At 40.8% G+C, this 16994-nt stretch overlaps 1 protein-coding gene across 1 annotated transcript; it reads left to right on the forward strand.

Moving 5' to 3' along the window:
* The first annotated feature begins 491 nt into the window (after positions 1-491).
* On the forward strand, positions 492-15912 carry LOC311051896 (DEP domain-containing protein 1A-like). The gene is made up of 12 exons (XM_084066612.1): positions 492-642; positions 2316-2581; positions 3816-3960; positions 4737-4861; positions 5206-5336; positions 5455-5502; positions 6773-6910; positions 8247-9308; positions 11620-11792; positions 13484-13660; positions 14359-14559; positions 15534-15912. Exons 1-12 carry the CDS (start codon positions 592-594, stop codon positions 15669-15671), a joined length of 2655 nt encoding a protein of 884 aa, XP_083922738.1. The 5' UTR covers positions 492-591; the 3' UTR covers positions 15672-15912.
* The last annotated feature ends 1082 nt before the right edge of the window (positions 15913-16994 follow it).

Genomic DNA, 16994 nt, shown 5'->3' on the forward strand with positions numbered 1-16994 from the left:
CTTATTTTCTATCAATTACACACCCCATGAAGCCTTGATTTCATGGATTTATTTTTGTTTTTGTGGCATTCCTAAAACAATAATTTGATGACCGTGTGTATTTCCGGTAGGAGACACAAATAATCTACTTTGTGTCTCCTACCTACCGGATACATTAGCCGGTAGGAGACGGGAATCAAATCATTAGCTTAAGAATGCGACAAAAACTAATAAGAATCCATGGATTCAAGGCTTCATAGGGTGTGCAATTGATAGAAAATAAGTCATATTTTGGGTGAACTCCTCCTTTAAGCAGATCTGGCAACCCTGGTCACGTGATTCGCGCACCGTCCAATCATGTGGCAGAAAAACACACGTCTGGTAATTTTGAACAGAAGAACGCAGAGCATTCAGCATCGAGTAGAGACTAGAGACTGGACTAGAGACTAAAGGCGGATCCATCCATGTGTAAAGTTAGTTTGTACAGTAACAAGAAGAGAGACTCTCTCTCAGTCTTTATGGATCGACCAGACACTCAGACAGGCAGTGGTATATAGCGTCAGATGATTACGATTTATAAATCATAACCTTCATGTTGTTTTGATAACAAGCATGATGAGTTCCCATGTTATCACCCCGGGCCCATACAGAGCCACTAAACTGGTAAGTTATAAACTATACATCGATGGCGAGCTGTAAACTAACGTTAAAAGTAACTAAACTTAGTCTAAACACCCAATCTAGGTGATATTAACGGAACTGCATGTTTGATTGACTGTGATTAGTAGTATCTTTTGTGTTAAACCGAAGCTTTTGCTGCTTTTAACGTTGGTGTGAATTCTAACAGTTGAAGTAACTTAAGTACATTTACTCAAGTACTGTACTTAAGTACAATTTTGAGGTATTTGTTACTCTCTTTTATTTATAATGGTCAATACTTTTGCTGTTTTCAAAAGGCTTTTTGATACATTACATTTTGAACATGTGAAATGGGACATTCTGCATACTTAGTACTTTTACTCTAGTACATTTTGAATATGCAGTATTGATACTTTTACTTAAGTAGAACATGTGAGTACTTCTTCCATCACTGAATTCTAAGCTATAGAATAGAACACTACACCACAGCTGAGGGTGTTTTGCTTTGAAGACTTTGGAGAATGTTGTTAACATTATAATGCAGACTATACTTTTTATTATTATGATGATTTAGTGGGATGGACACTGTGCATCCCATTAAATCATCATAATAGTTCTGTGCATTGCACAGAATTCTACATAAAGATGGATTAAGTTGAGCCCAAGTCCTGATGGAGGAGAAAGGCAAAAAAATATGTTCTTGTGCAAAGATGTACAACAGTTGACATGCAAAGAATGCTAAAACACCCCCACAAATACTGTGTGTGTGTGTGTGTGTGTGTGGGGGTGGGTGGGGGCGGTGGGTGGGTGGGTAGGGGTGTGTGTGGACAGACACATTAAAGTAATTGTGAGATTATTAGTACAGCAGGATTATCATGAACCGGGGACCCACATGCTAAAATCAAGAGATTAGTACTTATGTACTTCTTTTGAGGTCTGTGTTAAGAAATGTTTAACAAAGAACCCCCACAGTGTAACATGATCAGAATGCATATATATTGGCTCCTACTGTAGGTCACAAAGTCTGGACTTTCTGATACACTATAAAATCCTGACTGTTAATTTAACACACATAAGGGTCAATTTGGTTTCCATTTGCACACTTAAATTGACTGCTGGCTGTTTTCTTGTTCTCATTACACTAATTTTAGATTTCTTTGTCTATTCAAAAATAGCAGATATACAAGCTCATAGCGTGGCACCGAACATTTTGTGCAAATCTTTGAATGTATATTTTTAAAGCGAACATTTGTAACTCAAATCTTTGCTTCTGGGGGTCCCTGGAACAAAACATTTTGAGATGGGGGTCTGCGACCAAATACATATCTAAAAATGTATTTGGCCTCGGACCCCCATCTCAAAATATGTTGTTCTAGGGACCCCCAGAAGCACAGATCAGAGTTAAAAATGTGCTTTATGCTTTGAAACATTCTATATATATATTTATTCAAAGATTTGCAAAAAATGTCCACTTTTTTTTTTAAATAGCAGATCTACAAGCACTGAGTGCCGCGATATGTGCTTGTATATCTGCTATTTTCTAATAGCCAAAGAAATCTTAAAATGAGACAGATGCGTCTCAATGGATTAAATGTACACTAATCGTTTTACTGTGTAGGGAGATGCACTGAATCACAAAGTCCTGAGGTTCCTTGTTGTGCATATAATAATTTGATAAACTCTTTCTTTCCCTCCAGTGGAATGAGGTGACCAGGCTGTTCCGGTCAGGCATGCCCCTGAGGAAGCACCGTCTGCATTTCCGGGTCCACGCCGCCTGCTTCACCGCCACTGCTGCCGTGGACTGGTTACACCAGCTGCTCTGTAGTAACAGTAACTTTGGCCCAGACGTTACCAAGCAACAGACGGTGCAACTCCTGAAGAAGTTTCTCAAGAACCATGTGATTGAGGACGTGAAGGGGCGCTGGGGCACAGAGGACTTTGAGGAGAACAACATATTGTACAGGTATATATCGAAGCAGACAGGCGTCAGTAATGGATCTCATTGACCACTTGAACCCTAGCACCCGCAGGCGTGTCGTGAGCGTGTAGATTGGCTATTTTTGGCGAAGAGATTTTCTGTAGAATAGATGGTTTAAGTGGATAACCCATTCAATCCGGGAAAGCATCTGTGTCATTTGTATATTTCTTAGTTTGGCTATTCAAAAATAATAGATATACAAGCTCATATGAGCTATGAGCTTGGTCTCGGACCCCCACCTCAAAATATGTTGTTCCAGGGACTCCCCAGAAGCAAAGATTTGAGTTACAAATGTTCGCTTTAAAAAATATAACTATTCAAAGATTTGCACAAATTGTCATGATTTTTGAATAGCCAAAGTATAAAATAAATAATAATGGCTATAGCTAAAATCCAAAATGACACAGATGCGTTCCCGGAGTGAGTGAGTGAGTGAGTTAGCAGGGGCCTCCTTGAGGGGAGGTGAGAAGTTGAACCACTGTTCTAGCAGAAGGATAATGATGTGTTTGACAAAGCTGCAGGGCTAACTAGTGACGGTTGTCAAGGTTTTATTGTTGAAAATAATGGGGCCATTGTTTATTGACTTTTCCAGCAAGGCATTTCACAAACTAGTTACACTAGCAACTTAGTGTGAAATCAACGCTGTGTCTGCTCAGCTGTAGACACTGGAGCCACAGCAAGCAAACTATACTACTTTTTCTGCATTATGTACTCGTAACTCCAATACTTTTTTCATATCAAACTTATATGCCAGTGGTTTTCAACCTTTTTCATATCAAGGTCCATTATTTATTTGTCATTTGAGCCACGGACCACCGTTTGATGAGCCTCCCCAAGACTTAAGATATTTTATTTTGTTGTTGTTGGATAACATTTTATCCACAATTCCATGCTGTATTGATGTTGGTACCATTAGGAGAGATGACAGGCAAACGTTGATCAAAATAACTATTCTTCTACATTCTTTAATTGTGTAGACTTCTTGTAAATGAACTAGTATGTTTAACAATCATTTAACTATAAAGAGTGTAAAATGAAACCAAATAATTTTACACTCTTAAGAGTTAAAGATCTATAAGGGTCCATTTGGTTACCAGCTCTCCATCATGGGGACCACCTGGAACTAACGGCAATAGGTTTTAGATGGCGGTTCCATTGGTGATGCCACAATCTAGGCACTTTTCTGTCCTGTTTCCATTCCTTTTCTTTCTTATCCCAGGTTTCCAACCACCTCTCCTTTGAAACCCATTCCATGCCCGGCCCCAACCGCAGCCACTAGCTCTATTAAGAAGAGGCCTTCCTTCAGGGACAAGGATGGCTTCTTCAGGTTCAAGAGCATTAAGAAGCACGATAAAGAGACACAGGTGAGCCTGACTGGACCAACACAATGTCTAAAACATGTTATGTAACACTCCATTTTGAAGATTTTCATGTATTCTTCTAACTGCTTACTCGTTTACCTGCCTACATAGTGCCTATCCACTAACAATCTTCATCTAAGAGCCAGGAGCCTCTAGTTTGAAGGTGGTAACGCTAATATTTATTAGGAATTTTGACACAGCAGCTCTGCCGGTACAGCGGGCCCTAACGGACTATACTGTAGGTGGGCCAAATCAAGAGGGAGAACCCACCACAAGAACAATGGCTTTTTTACAGTTTGTGTGCCCTAGTATCCAGTCTATGCGGTTCGAGTAAATAAAGCGGAATAGGGGTGTAGTATTGTGTAGTATTTGTTTACCGTCTAGTAATATGGCTGCCGTGGCCACTAATGCATTAGTCAAACTTGCTCATTATCAGTGGAATATTGCCTCCAAAACCCACATCAGAACGCCACACCTATGGTGACTGTTTAAGACAGCGCGATGCCTTGTGAGCTTGTAGATTAGCTATTTTCGAGTACGCCGTATGTGGTTATATGTGTTTATTATTATTTTGTTTGCTTATAAGTTAATTCTTCTCAAATAGAAACTTGGATCAAATCTAAGTTTTTCAAATTGATTAGAAAATGTTTGCAAAATATCGGTCAAAACATCAGTAATTGGCGGCCTAGGAGTCTCCAAAATCAGGATTAGCATCGGACCCAAAAATGCTGGCATTGGTCGGGCTAAAAATGTTTTTTGGCTATTGCTTACTTTTTCAGGAAAATGTAGATCCTGCAGTCCAGGCACAGGAAGAGGAAGTGAGTCAGCCAGAGAAGCCAGCCCAACAACGAGTACTGACCGAGGAGGATGAACAGGAGCTCTGGAGAGACATTACCCTGACACAGTACGAGCACACACACACACACACACACACACACACACACACACATCATGTATTACATAAATATGATTTGAGCATGTCGAAACTGTAAAGGGAAGGGTTTTGTATTGCGCATTTCATGCACAAAAGCCATTCAGGGTGATTTACAATAGGTGTTTACAATGTTACAATAGTCTGGAGTAGTCAGAGTTGGCGCAAACCTGAGATTCTTTTGACGTTTGCCTTTGCCTAGGTTTTGATAGTCTGCAATATCATACCAAGATATTTAAGCATTACAATGTATGGAGATTAAAATACATAAAGGGGTGTAAAATATGTTTTTAAATGACTTGCTGTGTGTGTTTCAGTCTACAGAAGATTCTGGGTCTGGCATCACTAGATGAGGTTTTAGATCAACGCCATGTTAACCCACAGAACATCATCCATAACGTGACCAGAGTCAATAAGCATGGAGTAGTCACACTGGACGACAAGACCAGTAAGTGTAATAATGGCTGGCTGACTGTTTGCCTGCAAATTACCTATAAATTACTTTAGTTTAGTTCTGTTGTTTTACCCGTTCTACCAGTCTGACCTGTCAATCATCTCTCTTCTAGACGACCTCCCTCACTGGGTTCTGTCTGCTATGAAGAGTCTGGCTAACTGTAAGTTACAGGAAGCACATTATACTCTTAATGTATCTTTATTTATATTTGTGTATATCAAAATTGTTATTAACCCATTAAAACCAGGAACGCATCTGTGTAACCACTTTAACCATTATTTTATACTTTAGCTATTCAAAAATAGCAGATCTACAAATGTCCTTGACATGAAAAAGGTTGAGAACATTTGATATTATAGCAACATAGGTTTTTAAAAAAAAGGATTTAGAAGGCATTTGTAGAATCCCCAGAAGCAAAGATTTGACTTACAAATTAAGAAAATGTGTATAAAATGTATATTCAAAGATTTGCACACATTTGCAATGTTGCTGTATACAGTATGTAGCAACATTATTTTTTGTAATTTATTTGAATAAAAAGTTAGACTTTTCAGAAAACGTAGGTCAGGATTTAGAAGGCTTTTTTAGAATCGGTCTCAAGTCTAAATGGGTTAAGTACGGTAAGTATCGGCAGCTAAATACAGCATGCTTGTTTAACCCATAACCTGAGGCTGATTCTACAAATCGTTAGCCTCCTAGCATAATTGCCTAACCCACTTTTTTAGTCAAATTGACATTCTTGCCTTGCTCAACTCTCCTAACATTGCTGCATGCATCATTGTGCCTTATTGCCTATGTCTGATCCTAAGCCCATCAAAATGCTTGTTACATTCCAAAATGACTTGCAGAAAGTCAATTTAGGCAGTACATTTTTGCCTATGTTCTTAAGTTTTGACTGAGGCAGAAATGATTTTGAATGTTATGTAACAAGCATTCTGATAGGCTGAGAACATAGGCAATAAGGCAGGATGAATCAGCAGTTTTAGGAGAGTAGAGTTAGGCAGATATAAATAAAGGCAGATAAACATGACTTAGGCATCTACAGTAAGTTCTGCCTAAGTCATTATCTAGGTGACTTAGGCAGAAAGTGATTTTTGTTTGTTTTATCTCTCCTGAAAACCATAAAAATATGTGTTAGGCAATTATGCTATGAGGCTAACGAAATGCTTTCTAAACCAGTAGTTCTCAAACTTTTTCGAGCAAAGACACCCAAAATAATATGTATTTGGCGCCGGACCCCAATCTGAAAATGCTTTGTGCCAGGGACCCCCAGAAGAGAAGATCTGTGTTAAAAAATATATATCCAATATTTTTTCTAAGCTAAAATCTAAAATGACACGGATGCTTTCCCAGTTTTAATGGGTTAATAAATGTAGTAATAATCAGTCTACATTCCGGTATTATTGCTTTAACCTGTAGTTGACTTTCAGGGCCGAAGTATGACAGTGGACAGCCGTCCTATCCGGGCTTTGAGAGAGATGTCTTCAAAACGGTGTCTGATTACTTCTACAGCTTACCACAGCCATTACTCACATACCAGCTCTATGAACTTTTTATCAACATACTAGGTAGGTACTTTTGGGGGAGGGGGGGGCGGGCGGGGGATTATTTTAATTTGAGTGTGTCTTTGGACTCCTACAGAATTAGGTGCCAGGTGTCGTGTCAATCAAATGGTTGACTATTGATCCTCTACTCAGCGGGGATTTTATTGTATCCAATTACAACTCATGATGGAACAATACAAACAATGCCTTAACAGTCCTGATCAGTCGTTGAGAGCAGAGGATGGAGTGGACTAGGACTTCACTAAAGGCAACTGAAGTGTTTGTCCATTTGGTCAAATTCTAGGCTGAGACAACACACACACACACACCACAAACACAGCCTATTAGAACATGTTCGCACCCCTACTCCAAGCAGTTCAGTTTCAGAAGTGTTATATGCAAGAACACGGTGTAAAGGAATTGCCATGTTGCATTGGAAGCTCAGAACTTTCATGCTGCTCCTTAGTGAGAAATAAATCAATTAGATTTGCCAGCCAATTTTAAAGACGGAAAGACAAATGCAAAAAAAAAACCTGAATCATTCTCACATTAACTCTGGTGTAAGTGGTGTCCTGACATTAACACTTTGTCTTCACCCTGCTATCATTTACTCCCTGTTTTTGCACTTGTAAAATAAATATATATGGCTGTTAACGCCTGGCATCAAAGAGACTTCTAGCTGTCAATTAGGGACACGTTGCTACGACAATGGGAAGAATTTCAGCTTGAAATTAGTTTTAGTCTGCTACATCCAGTGGTTGCAGATTGAAGTTCCACCATTGAAGATGCTACCTATTAAAGATAATATTACAGTTAACGTATCACTGACTATTATGATGACTCTTAAAATGCCAGTAGAATTTTAATTTTAATCATAACCACTGTGTACTATATAATAATATACAATTCTAGCTCTACTGTACATGACCTTCAAAATAGATGGGTTGATAAGTTATAACTGGTACAAACTTTTCCTACAGGGTTCTGGAGCACAAATACTCTAGATGTGCCAAGACAAGACATTGTTGATGTTATGTGCATTGACCTAACAGTGCCTGCTGTTTTGTTTTTGCTGTTATTTTTATCCTAACAAAGATTTGGGTTATTTTTCTCATTGAGCCTTAACAGTATTCTATGTGTGGGCCTGCTGTGTTGTCTGTCTGACCAGTGATGATCCTGTATGTACTCAGTACATACTGTATGTATGTATGTATGTATGTTCGTCTGGTTTGAACTGACTAACGCTGCTCCTCTGTCCGCCACTGACATTCTGCCTGCAAACTCTCTCTCCCCTCTTTTTTCCCCCTCTCTTATCTCGCTCCACCTCGGTCTATTTCCCCCCCTCTGTGTCACGTACCAGTGCTATGTGGGTACGTGGCAGCGCCCCCTAGACACCAGCGGGGCAAGCGCAAATTGTCTGACCCCCCTTCCTTCCCCCCTCCCGCCAAGACGCCCTTCCACTCCACAGAGTGTCTCCTGCTCTCGCTGCTCAGGCAGGGCTCGTGCGATGAGACCGACTCGCCAATGAAAGAGGTGTTCAGCACCCGGGTCCGCTCGCGACTGCACGCTCTGAAAGGCGAGGCCGGCGCCGACAACCGCCACTTCGGAGGCAGCTGTCTGAGCCTGAACCAGTCGCAACAACAACAACAACAACAACAACGCTCGGCCGGTCCCGCGGCTAGGCGTCGCCCCAGAAGCTGCTCATTGGTGGACACGGTCCTGGATGACTCCGCCCCTTTCTCCCAGCAGCTGCTTCTGTCGAATGACAGCCTGGCGGTCGTTAAAGACTTAAAAGGCAGTCTGGATGATGCTGATGCTGCTGCTGCCACCCTGACGACCCGTAGCGGTCCAGGGTCTGCATCGATCTCCTCCTCTACTAACGTACCAGAGGATCCCACCGGAAACCACGGTTCTGTCAACTCCACGGCGGCCATGTCATTCAAACAGAAGTCCCGCCTCCTGCGGCCGCGCAGCATGGGCAGCTGCTTGGACATCGTCGAGGAGACCAGGGAGGAGCCGGTTGCCATGGAGATCAGGCGCCAGAGCCGTGCGGCCAGCTGTTTGAACGTAAACATTCCTGAAGACCAGCCACGTTCCTCCTCCTCATCTTCCCATCCTCCTTCCTCTTCCTCCCGTACATCCTCCTCCTTTCCTGCCTCTGTTCTCTCCCGCCCATCCTCCTGTTCCCCGCCGTCTGCCGTGGCCAGAGCACCTCCTAGGTGTAGACCTCTCTCCACGACCTCCAGTCTGTGGACCCTCCACGATGCTGCAGCGCCAAGCTCTGGTGCTGCTCTTCTAGCCGCCCGACGCGCCCGCAGCTCTCTGGACGTGTCTAAGCTGTCCCGGCCCGCCTCACTGTTCAAACCGGCCGTATGTCTGTCCGCCAGCTCCTCACAGCTCACACAGCCCCACACTGAAAACAGTAAGACACCTCCACCTCCACTGCCTGCCTCTGTTTGCCTGTCTGTGTGTTGTTAATGTCGATGCTGTCTGTGTTGTTGTTGTTAATGTTGATGCATGTCTAACATCATCTAACATCTAACCCACTCTTGCTAGTTAAGTTGCTCAAGATCACTCAAAAAAACTCCTTTGAAAAAATACAAGGATTAACTGAGGATTTCACTATTCTGTGTTTCTGAAGCCTAATTTATACTCCATCGCACGATGGCATCACTTGTTGAAAATAACAGATTTTCACAGCAACAATGTGACTCGTCATTAGACATAGTGTTATAGTACATATACTATAAATCTGTTGTTTTCGTCAAGCGAGTGAAGCAACACAGTCGTGCGACAGATTATAAATGAAGCTTCAGGGTTCCCATGTAAGGTTTTTTTAAATGAGACGTCATGTCAAACCAATTATGAAATTACGTGTGAAAAAAAACATTTATGGTGTGGGGGGGAAAAAAAAGTTATGTGATTATTGGTGCCATAGGGTAAGATTACAGTCTCCTAGCTTAAAGTCATTTGGAGCTGTCATTGCTGTTGGCATACATTTTAGTGAACACTACTAGCCAACATCTTCTTCATTATGTAGTGAAGAATATAGTGTGGAAAATGTATACAATTTTAACGTGAAGTTTGTTGAAAACTTGGTTCCTCTGGTGGTTTTAATGTCTAAGGATTATTTTTCCAAATATAAGAAATCCGATGTAATAAAAAAACATCAGCTGTAAGATGTAGCTTAATTAGGGTGGAAATGTACAGTGAAAATGTTACCGAATCAAAGGAAGATAGAGATGTAGGTGAAAGTGCTGTTCATTCCTTTAGAAGCTCAGTGAAACGGCACATTATAATAGTTAGTTATAAGTTGTTATGCATATTATTATTATTATTATGAGTGCATTATGATGCATTACTTATAATGCATTATAAATGTGATTATAATGCATTATAGACCCAACCTTTAAGTAAAGGGTTACCTGGTAGTTATAATGTGCTGTTCCACTCAGTTCATAATGCATTATGACCAGCACTTTTAAATCATATTATAATACTTCATAAACCTTGCTATAAGTTGTTATGCATAATTATAAACATTTATAACAAGTGTTATAATGCATTACAAATGTGGTTATAACGCATGATAGACCCGACCTTAATATAAAGTCTTACCCATTAGATTGTCATCACAGCTACTCTAATCGACAACACGGATACTGTGATATGGATAATGTATAAGAGAGACAATCCTATTAGGGTTACTACACACTGCAAGATATATGCTCCGATTATGCTGTCGGGGACAAAAAAAACAGAATGAGAGAGTTAGCGAGGGGGGGGGGTGTTTATTTGAGTGGAATTGTACACATAGAGAAATAGTTTGTTTATTTTGTGACGAGCTGCTGCGAGGGTGAGAGAGAAAGAAAGTCTTCGTTCCGCTGTACCCATCCAGTAGGGGAAATGATGTTCTCCTCTGATTGTAGACATAATATTCATATCTTTCTAAGTAAAGCACGGTGGCCGATTTTGCAAGGGCGTTTTCCCGACTGCAAATAGCAAAATATCTGTGAAATATCTTGCAGTGTGTGTGATTCCTTGTCGGCGATCAATCGTATAGTGTCACAGCCGATTTTCAAAAAGAGACTTGTGTAGTGTGAAATACATAACGATCTGATGATTCCCCGACGACTTTAACTCATTCCCTGCCTAGAATGACTAAAACGACTTCTGTCCCTAAGCCATGCCTGCCTAGAACGACTAAAACGACTTTAAAAATAAATAAATATATATATATATATATATATATATATTTTTTTTTTTTTACATTTTTTTTTTAAATTTCACCCAAAGACCAAGGAGATATGATTTTTCGAAGATCTAGACTCCCATCCACTTCCTTGTTAACTTAAAACTTAAAAATGCTGTATCTCGGCTCCTGAGTACTTTTTTTTTTCAATGAAAAATCTTGGCAGTGGGCAAACGCGGCCAGAAATAATTCTGGCAGTGAATTTAAAAGACGTACAGTGTGTAGCCGCCTTTTATGTATTGTTAACTGTAGTCTTAGTCATTAACTATAACATGAATTCATCCATTCATCCATCCATGCCTATAGTGAATGTGATGCAGCAGTGATGGATGAATGTGACTTTGAAGAGTGAATCAGTGTTACTCTTCTGATACCGTGTGTGCGTGCGCGGCGTGTGCGGGAGAAAGAGGGCACACACACCAGTGCCTATGTCTGTGTCAATCTCATTAACCTGTCTCGGTCTGTGTGTGTGCGCGCGTAGGACTTCTCAAACCACAGTGTGAACGTGTGGCCATTGAGGCCCTGCAGTTGTGCACCCTCCTCCTCCCCCCCTCTTCCCGCAGGAAGTTACAGCTCCTCATGAGGATGATGTCACGGATCAGTCAGAACGTGGACATGCCCCGCCTACACCACGCCATCGGAACGCGCACACTGGTGAGGGTGGCTCTTGTTCTTGTATTGAACTCTGAAATATGCATGCACACACATTTTTCATGTTCATTTATTAGTTGAAGCAAAAGGACAAGTCCGGACTAAATAACATATAGGCTCATTTATTGATCGACTTTTATTGATCCCAAATGACTGGCCATGGGGTCTATTTGCAGAATTGCCGCCACAGTCTCGTAAATCATCTTTTGGGTGTGAGTGTTCGGCACAACTGCCAGTGAGAAGTGACTGTACTGGCCAATCACAGCTTGTCTTTTCCGGGACTTGGCAAAAAAAAAATAGCAGACTACGATACGATACGATACGATACGATAATACTTTATTGTCAGTTTGCACTGAAATTTGTCTTGCGACCCAGAAACAGCCATGTATGCAACATATAACAGTACACACATTTGACATGGCACAAGAAAACAACAAAATACAAATACATACATAAAGACATGCAAAGACAAGAGCAATGTCCACCACTCAGCCTACCCCTGGCTTATAACTCCTGATTAAGCCTCAATGTCGTCTGATGGACAAAGGACCTCTTCAGTTTGACCTTATTGTATGTAGGAACACTGTATCTCCTTCCTGAAGGCAGCAACCTATATTCTCCATACAAAGCATGGCTAGTGTTTGAAGTGATATTCCTTGCCAACCTTATCATACTGTTATCATACGTAGATGTATAGAGCCTCTGAAGTGGTTGTCCAACAATCTTTGAACAAATGTTCACTTGTTGCAGCAGTTGTGACTTTAAAGCTACAGACAGACATCCATACCAGGTGGTACTACAGTACTGCAGGACACTCATAATAACAGAAGTGAAAAACAAAAGAAGAATCTGTCTACTAGCACCAAAAGATCTCAGACGGCGAAGGAAATAGACTCTTTGTTTTGTCTTCTTACCCACTGATTCAATCTGGTCTTTCCATGACAAAAGGTGGTCTATTACTACTCCTAGGTATGTATACGAACATACCTGGTTGATCTGTTCACTATGAATAGTAATAGGGGATCTGTGTATCTCTAGTGGGGCACCAAAAACAATCTCTTCTGTCTTTTTTGTGTTAATGATAAGAGCGTTGTTATCACTCCATTCCACCACCTTATTTACTCTGTGTTGGTGCAGTCCAGGATCACTGGAACTATCCAAAAGAGAAATCAAAACTGTATCATCAGAGTACTTTAGAATGTATTGGTCTGGCGGCTCATGTGGGACAACCAAGGCATGGATGAAAAAGAAAATCATTTTTGACCGCAACAAATTGCTTAATTAAGTAGCAATATGCTCATGGACTCCACTCTATGCTATGAGGTCTGCTGGGGAAACTGGACGACAGGAGCAATTCTGCAAATAGAACCCATGGCCAGTCATTTTGGATCAATATAGGAAAATGAGCCTATATGCTGTTTAGTCCGGACTTGTCCTTTAACTTTAACCGTATATACGCAATCAAAGAAGTTCAGAACCGTTTATATAATCTACTATATATATTATTTTATGCCTTGCTTTTGTTTACTTTTGTCAAAACATGTCAGATGGTTGAGATTTCAGAATACACAAAAAGATGTGTTTTGTTTGGTTTTCTGATAGTGTGCGTCTTCCTTAGTCTGTCACTGTCTGTGTGTAGTATTATCTATCATGTTTGATCGTTTCCATCTAATCTGTTCTCCCTGTATTGCAGATGGTGCATACGTTTTCAGCCTGTGTGCTGGGCAGTGCTGTGGAGTGTGATCTGGATGAGTTGTTGGCCACCAGACTAGTGTCCTTCCTCATGGACCATCAGCAGAGCATCCTGTCTGTCCCCGACTACCTGGTCCGTGCCGTCACTGAGCATGTGCAGTACCTCCGCACAGCACAGGTATATTCACGCCATGTAGGCCATTGGTTCTCAAAGTGGGGTCCTTGGGGTCCCCCCAGCAAAATGTGTTAATACAGCATCACAATCATTTTAACCACTTCATCCATTTATATGTTGGCTATTCAAAAATGTGCTGATATACAAGCTCACAGTGCGTCACTTCGTGCTGCACTGTAAGCTTTTGAAAAATCCCCAAAAGTAACTGTTTTGGACATGAGGTTTCCACCAGACAGAGACGATATGCACCGTAGAATACCATCACACACACACACACACACACACACACACACACACACACAGCATTATATAGATAGATACTATTCTTCTTCACTTGTGTGACATACAGACCTGCACATTTGATCATTTGATTAACCACTTAAACTCTATGTACTTCATTGTATGTCAAATAGCGAAAATAGCCAATCTACAAGCTCACTATGACTATGCAACATTGTACACAAATGAATTTCACCCAATTTTTACACCTGTAAAGCTGTGATGTGAGAAGTTGTGGATTGACTATTTTTGCCAAATGTTCACCTATTTTTGCAGAATGTTTGCCTTTATTCTCAGACGGTTCGCCTATTATGAAATCCCAGAATAGGGATGCTAATTTCGGGTCTCACAACACAAACACCTCCCCAGTGACACCACACCGCCCTAGGGTTCTTTTCTGACTCTCCTCTCTTGCCCCATAGCTCCCAGCCGGTAGGGATATGAACGAGAGAGATCTCTGTGGCGGCCCGATGCTTCTCCACGCGTTCTGCAAGCAGATCAGCACTGCCGAGTTTGAAGAGCAAAGAGTGACGTCTTCCCAGAAGGCGATGGCGGAGCTGCTGGAGATCTTGCTGACTGACCAAAACATCACTGAAAAGGACCGGCGCAAGAAACTCAAGCAGGTACTGTAACCCAGACGCTCTTTTATGTTTGGTCGACACATTTTAGCAGTAGAGAATTCACAAATATTGAGCACAGGCAGCCAACATCTTTGACAATCTTAGTGACAAGACGTGTGCGTGCGTGGCACAGATTTTGAGAATGAGGCCCAATATCCGTACATCTCTAGTTAATGTTTCCTCATTGCATTGCAGTGACAGACAGCTCTACCCATTAAAGGATCTACACCAAAAATATTTAATATTTAATAGCATATTGTTTATGTCCCTCAAACGTTTTTCAAAAGGTTTGAGCCTAAATCAAGCCTCAGATATACTCATTCCAACTTCTCTCTGGCTTATAAAGCACTTTCACCTGCAACTGGGCGCTATTGAGCCAGTTTGTATGCATGTTATCTCCTAGTTCTGTGTGGAAAAAGTAAAAAGAAAAGTAAAAAAAATAAAAATAATTAAATGTATTTTTTTAGTTGGAACTGAAAAAATGGGAGGGATTTTCACCCGAACGTGACGTCAAAACAGTGAAAAACAGTTTGGTCTGTTTTGAGACCAATTTACAGAAAACCCCAGATATGCTGTGAAACCCTGAGTGTTCAAACTGGGGTGTTTTTTGGGATAGAAGAGAGCAAAAACCTGTCCAAAAAAGAAGGAAAAGTTAAAATTCATGGTGTAGTCCCTTTAAGACCTGAGGACCCGATTCTATAAATGTCTTCTATATCCTAACAGTTTTTTTTTTAAATATTTTCTTTTCATTAAAAATAAATAAATATAAATATATTCAAAGATTTGCAAAATGTTTCATGGTTTTTAAAAGAATAGCAGATATACAAGCTCATAGCGTGGCACTCTGTGCCGTGCTATGAGCTTGTATATCTGCTATTTTTGAATAGCCAAAGAAATCTAAAAATGACACAAGATGCTTTCCCGGTCTAAATGGGTTAAGTAGGGGGGATTTATGATGATGTTTTGTTTACCCACAGTTCCAGAAACAATACCCAGACATCTACAGCCGTCGGTTCCCTTGTTCAGACAGAGACGACAAGCAGGACGGCAAACCAAAGATCAAACCGCCCCTCCTCAGCATAAAAAAGACCAAAGTGTTCAGCATAAGGAACTGAGTGGTACTTTAACTCCCGAGTTAAACTATACACTGGAGCTGTTAGTGGAGCGTGTATGAAGACCAAAGTACTTTCTGAACTGCGTCCAGATTCTTACAGTGAACTTAGCATGTACGTTTGCAACCTTTTTACAGAGACCATCGATGGCTTCAGCAACCTGGCTGAAGACAATCTTCCACTGGGATTTTATTCTTTACGTACAGTATTAGGGCATAGCAGTGGCGGCCATTTTCTGGTTCCATCATCGTTCCAGACCCCATTCATTTTTCCCATAGAGATTTCCATAAATATTGATCTGTGAAGATAAATAATTGAAAACCCCAAAACAAAAGGTGTTTACACTTGGGGTGCCAGACGTTTATTAAAAAAATGTACGTTGAGTGCCAGGATTTTTAACCATTTTTGAGGAGCCGAGATACAGGCTTTTGAAGTCATAAGTTAACCAGGAAGTGGATTGGAGTCTAAATCTTCGGAAAATGATATCTCCTGGTGCTGTGAAGGGAAAACATTTTTTTTTTCAAAAAACGTATATATGCGGTTTTGGCACTCCATGGTTGTATTCCCAAAACCGTATATATACGGTTTTGGCACCCAATGTGTTAAATATAGTATATCATATAATTGAATATTCAAAAAAACGTTTTTCACAGAATGCAATGTTTTATGGTCATGATTCACCAGGATCCTGGATGGCTTGATTCTAGGCTTAAAATAATTGATATAAATATTTTCAGAAATCTCTACGGGAAAAATGAAGGGGGTCTGGAACGATGGAACCAGAAAATGGCCGTCACTGCTATGCCCTATACAGGTGGAACTATTGCAGACGTGTCACTGTTGATTGCATATGTTACAGTAATTTTGAGAAATCAGTCAGTTGGCGGACTTTATGAAGGAACATTTTTAATTTCTTGTTTACGCAAAGACTGGGAAATCAAGCTAATGGGAACCAAAGCCTTTCTCTTCCTGAAATAGTAGCCACGGTTGTTGTATGAATAAAAAGAAAATAGGTTGAAATTCATGCTGATGTCATCAGCAGGAAAACGTTCGAGCTATCCACAGCCCACGCCTGAGACAGTAGACTGATTTATTATTTTTACGTTATACAAATATTCAGCTGCTGTATAACAGGGAGGTGCTAAATTTAACACTGTGTGAATTTGGATGGGATACTTACATTGTGTGTGTGTGCGTGCGTGCGTGCGTGCGTGCGTGCGTGCGTGTGTGTGTTTTGGGGGGGTTATGTCACGTGTCAGCATGTGGTTAGAGCAGTTTGTGACCACAGTTCAAGCTCCCATCATTTACAGCCACCTGTATTGGGTT

This window comes from Gymnoscopelus microlampas (assembly GCF_963454915.1).
Source record: "Gymnoscopelus microlampas genome assembly, chromosome: 9".
Lineage (NCBI taxonomy): Eukaryota > Metazoa > Chordata > Actinopteri > Myctophiformes > Myctophidae > Gymnoscopelus > Gymnoscopelus microlampas.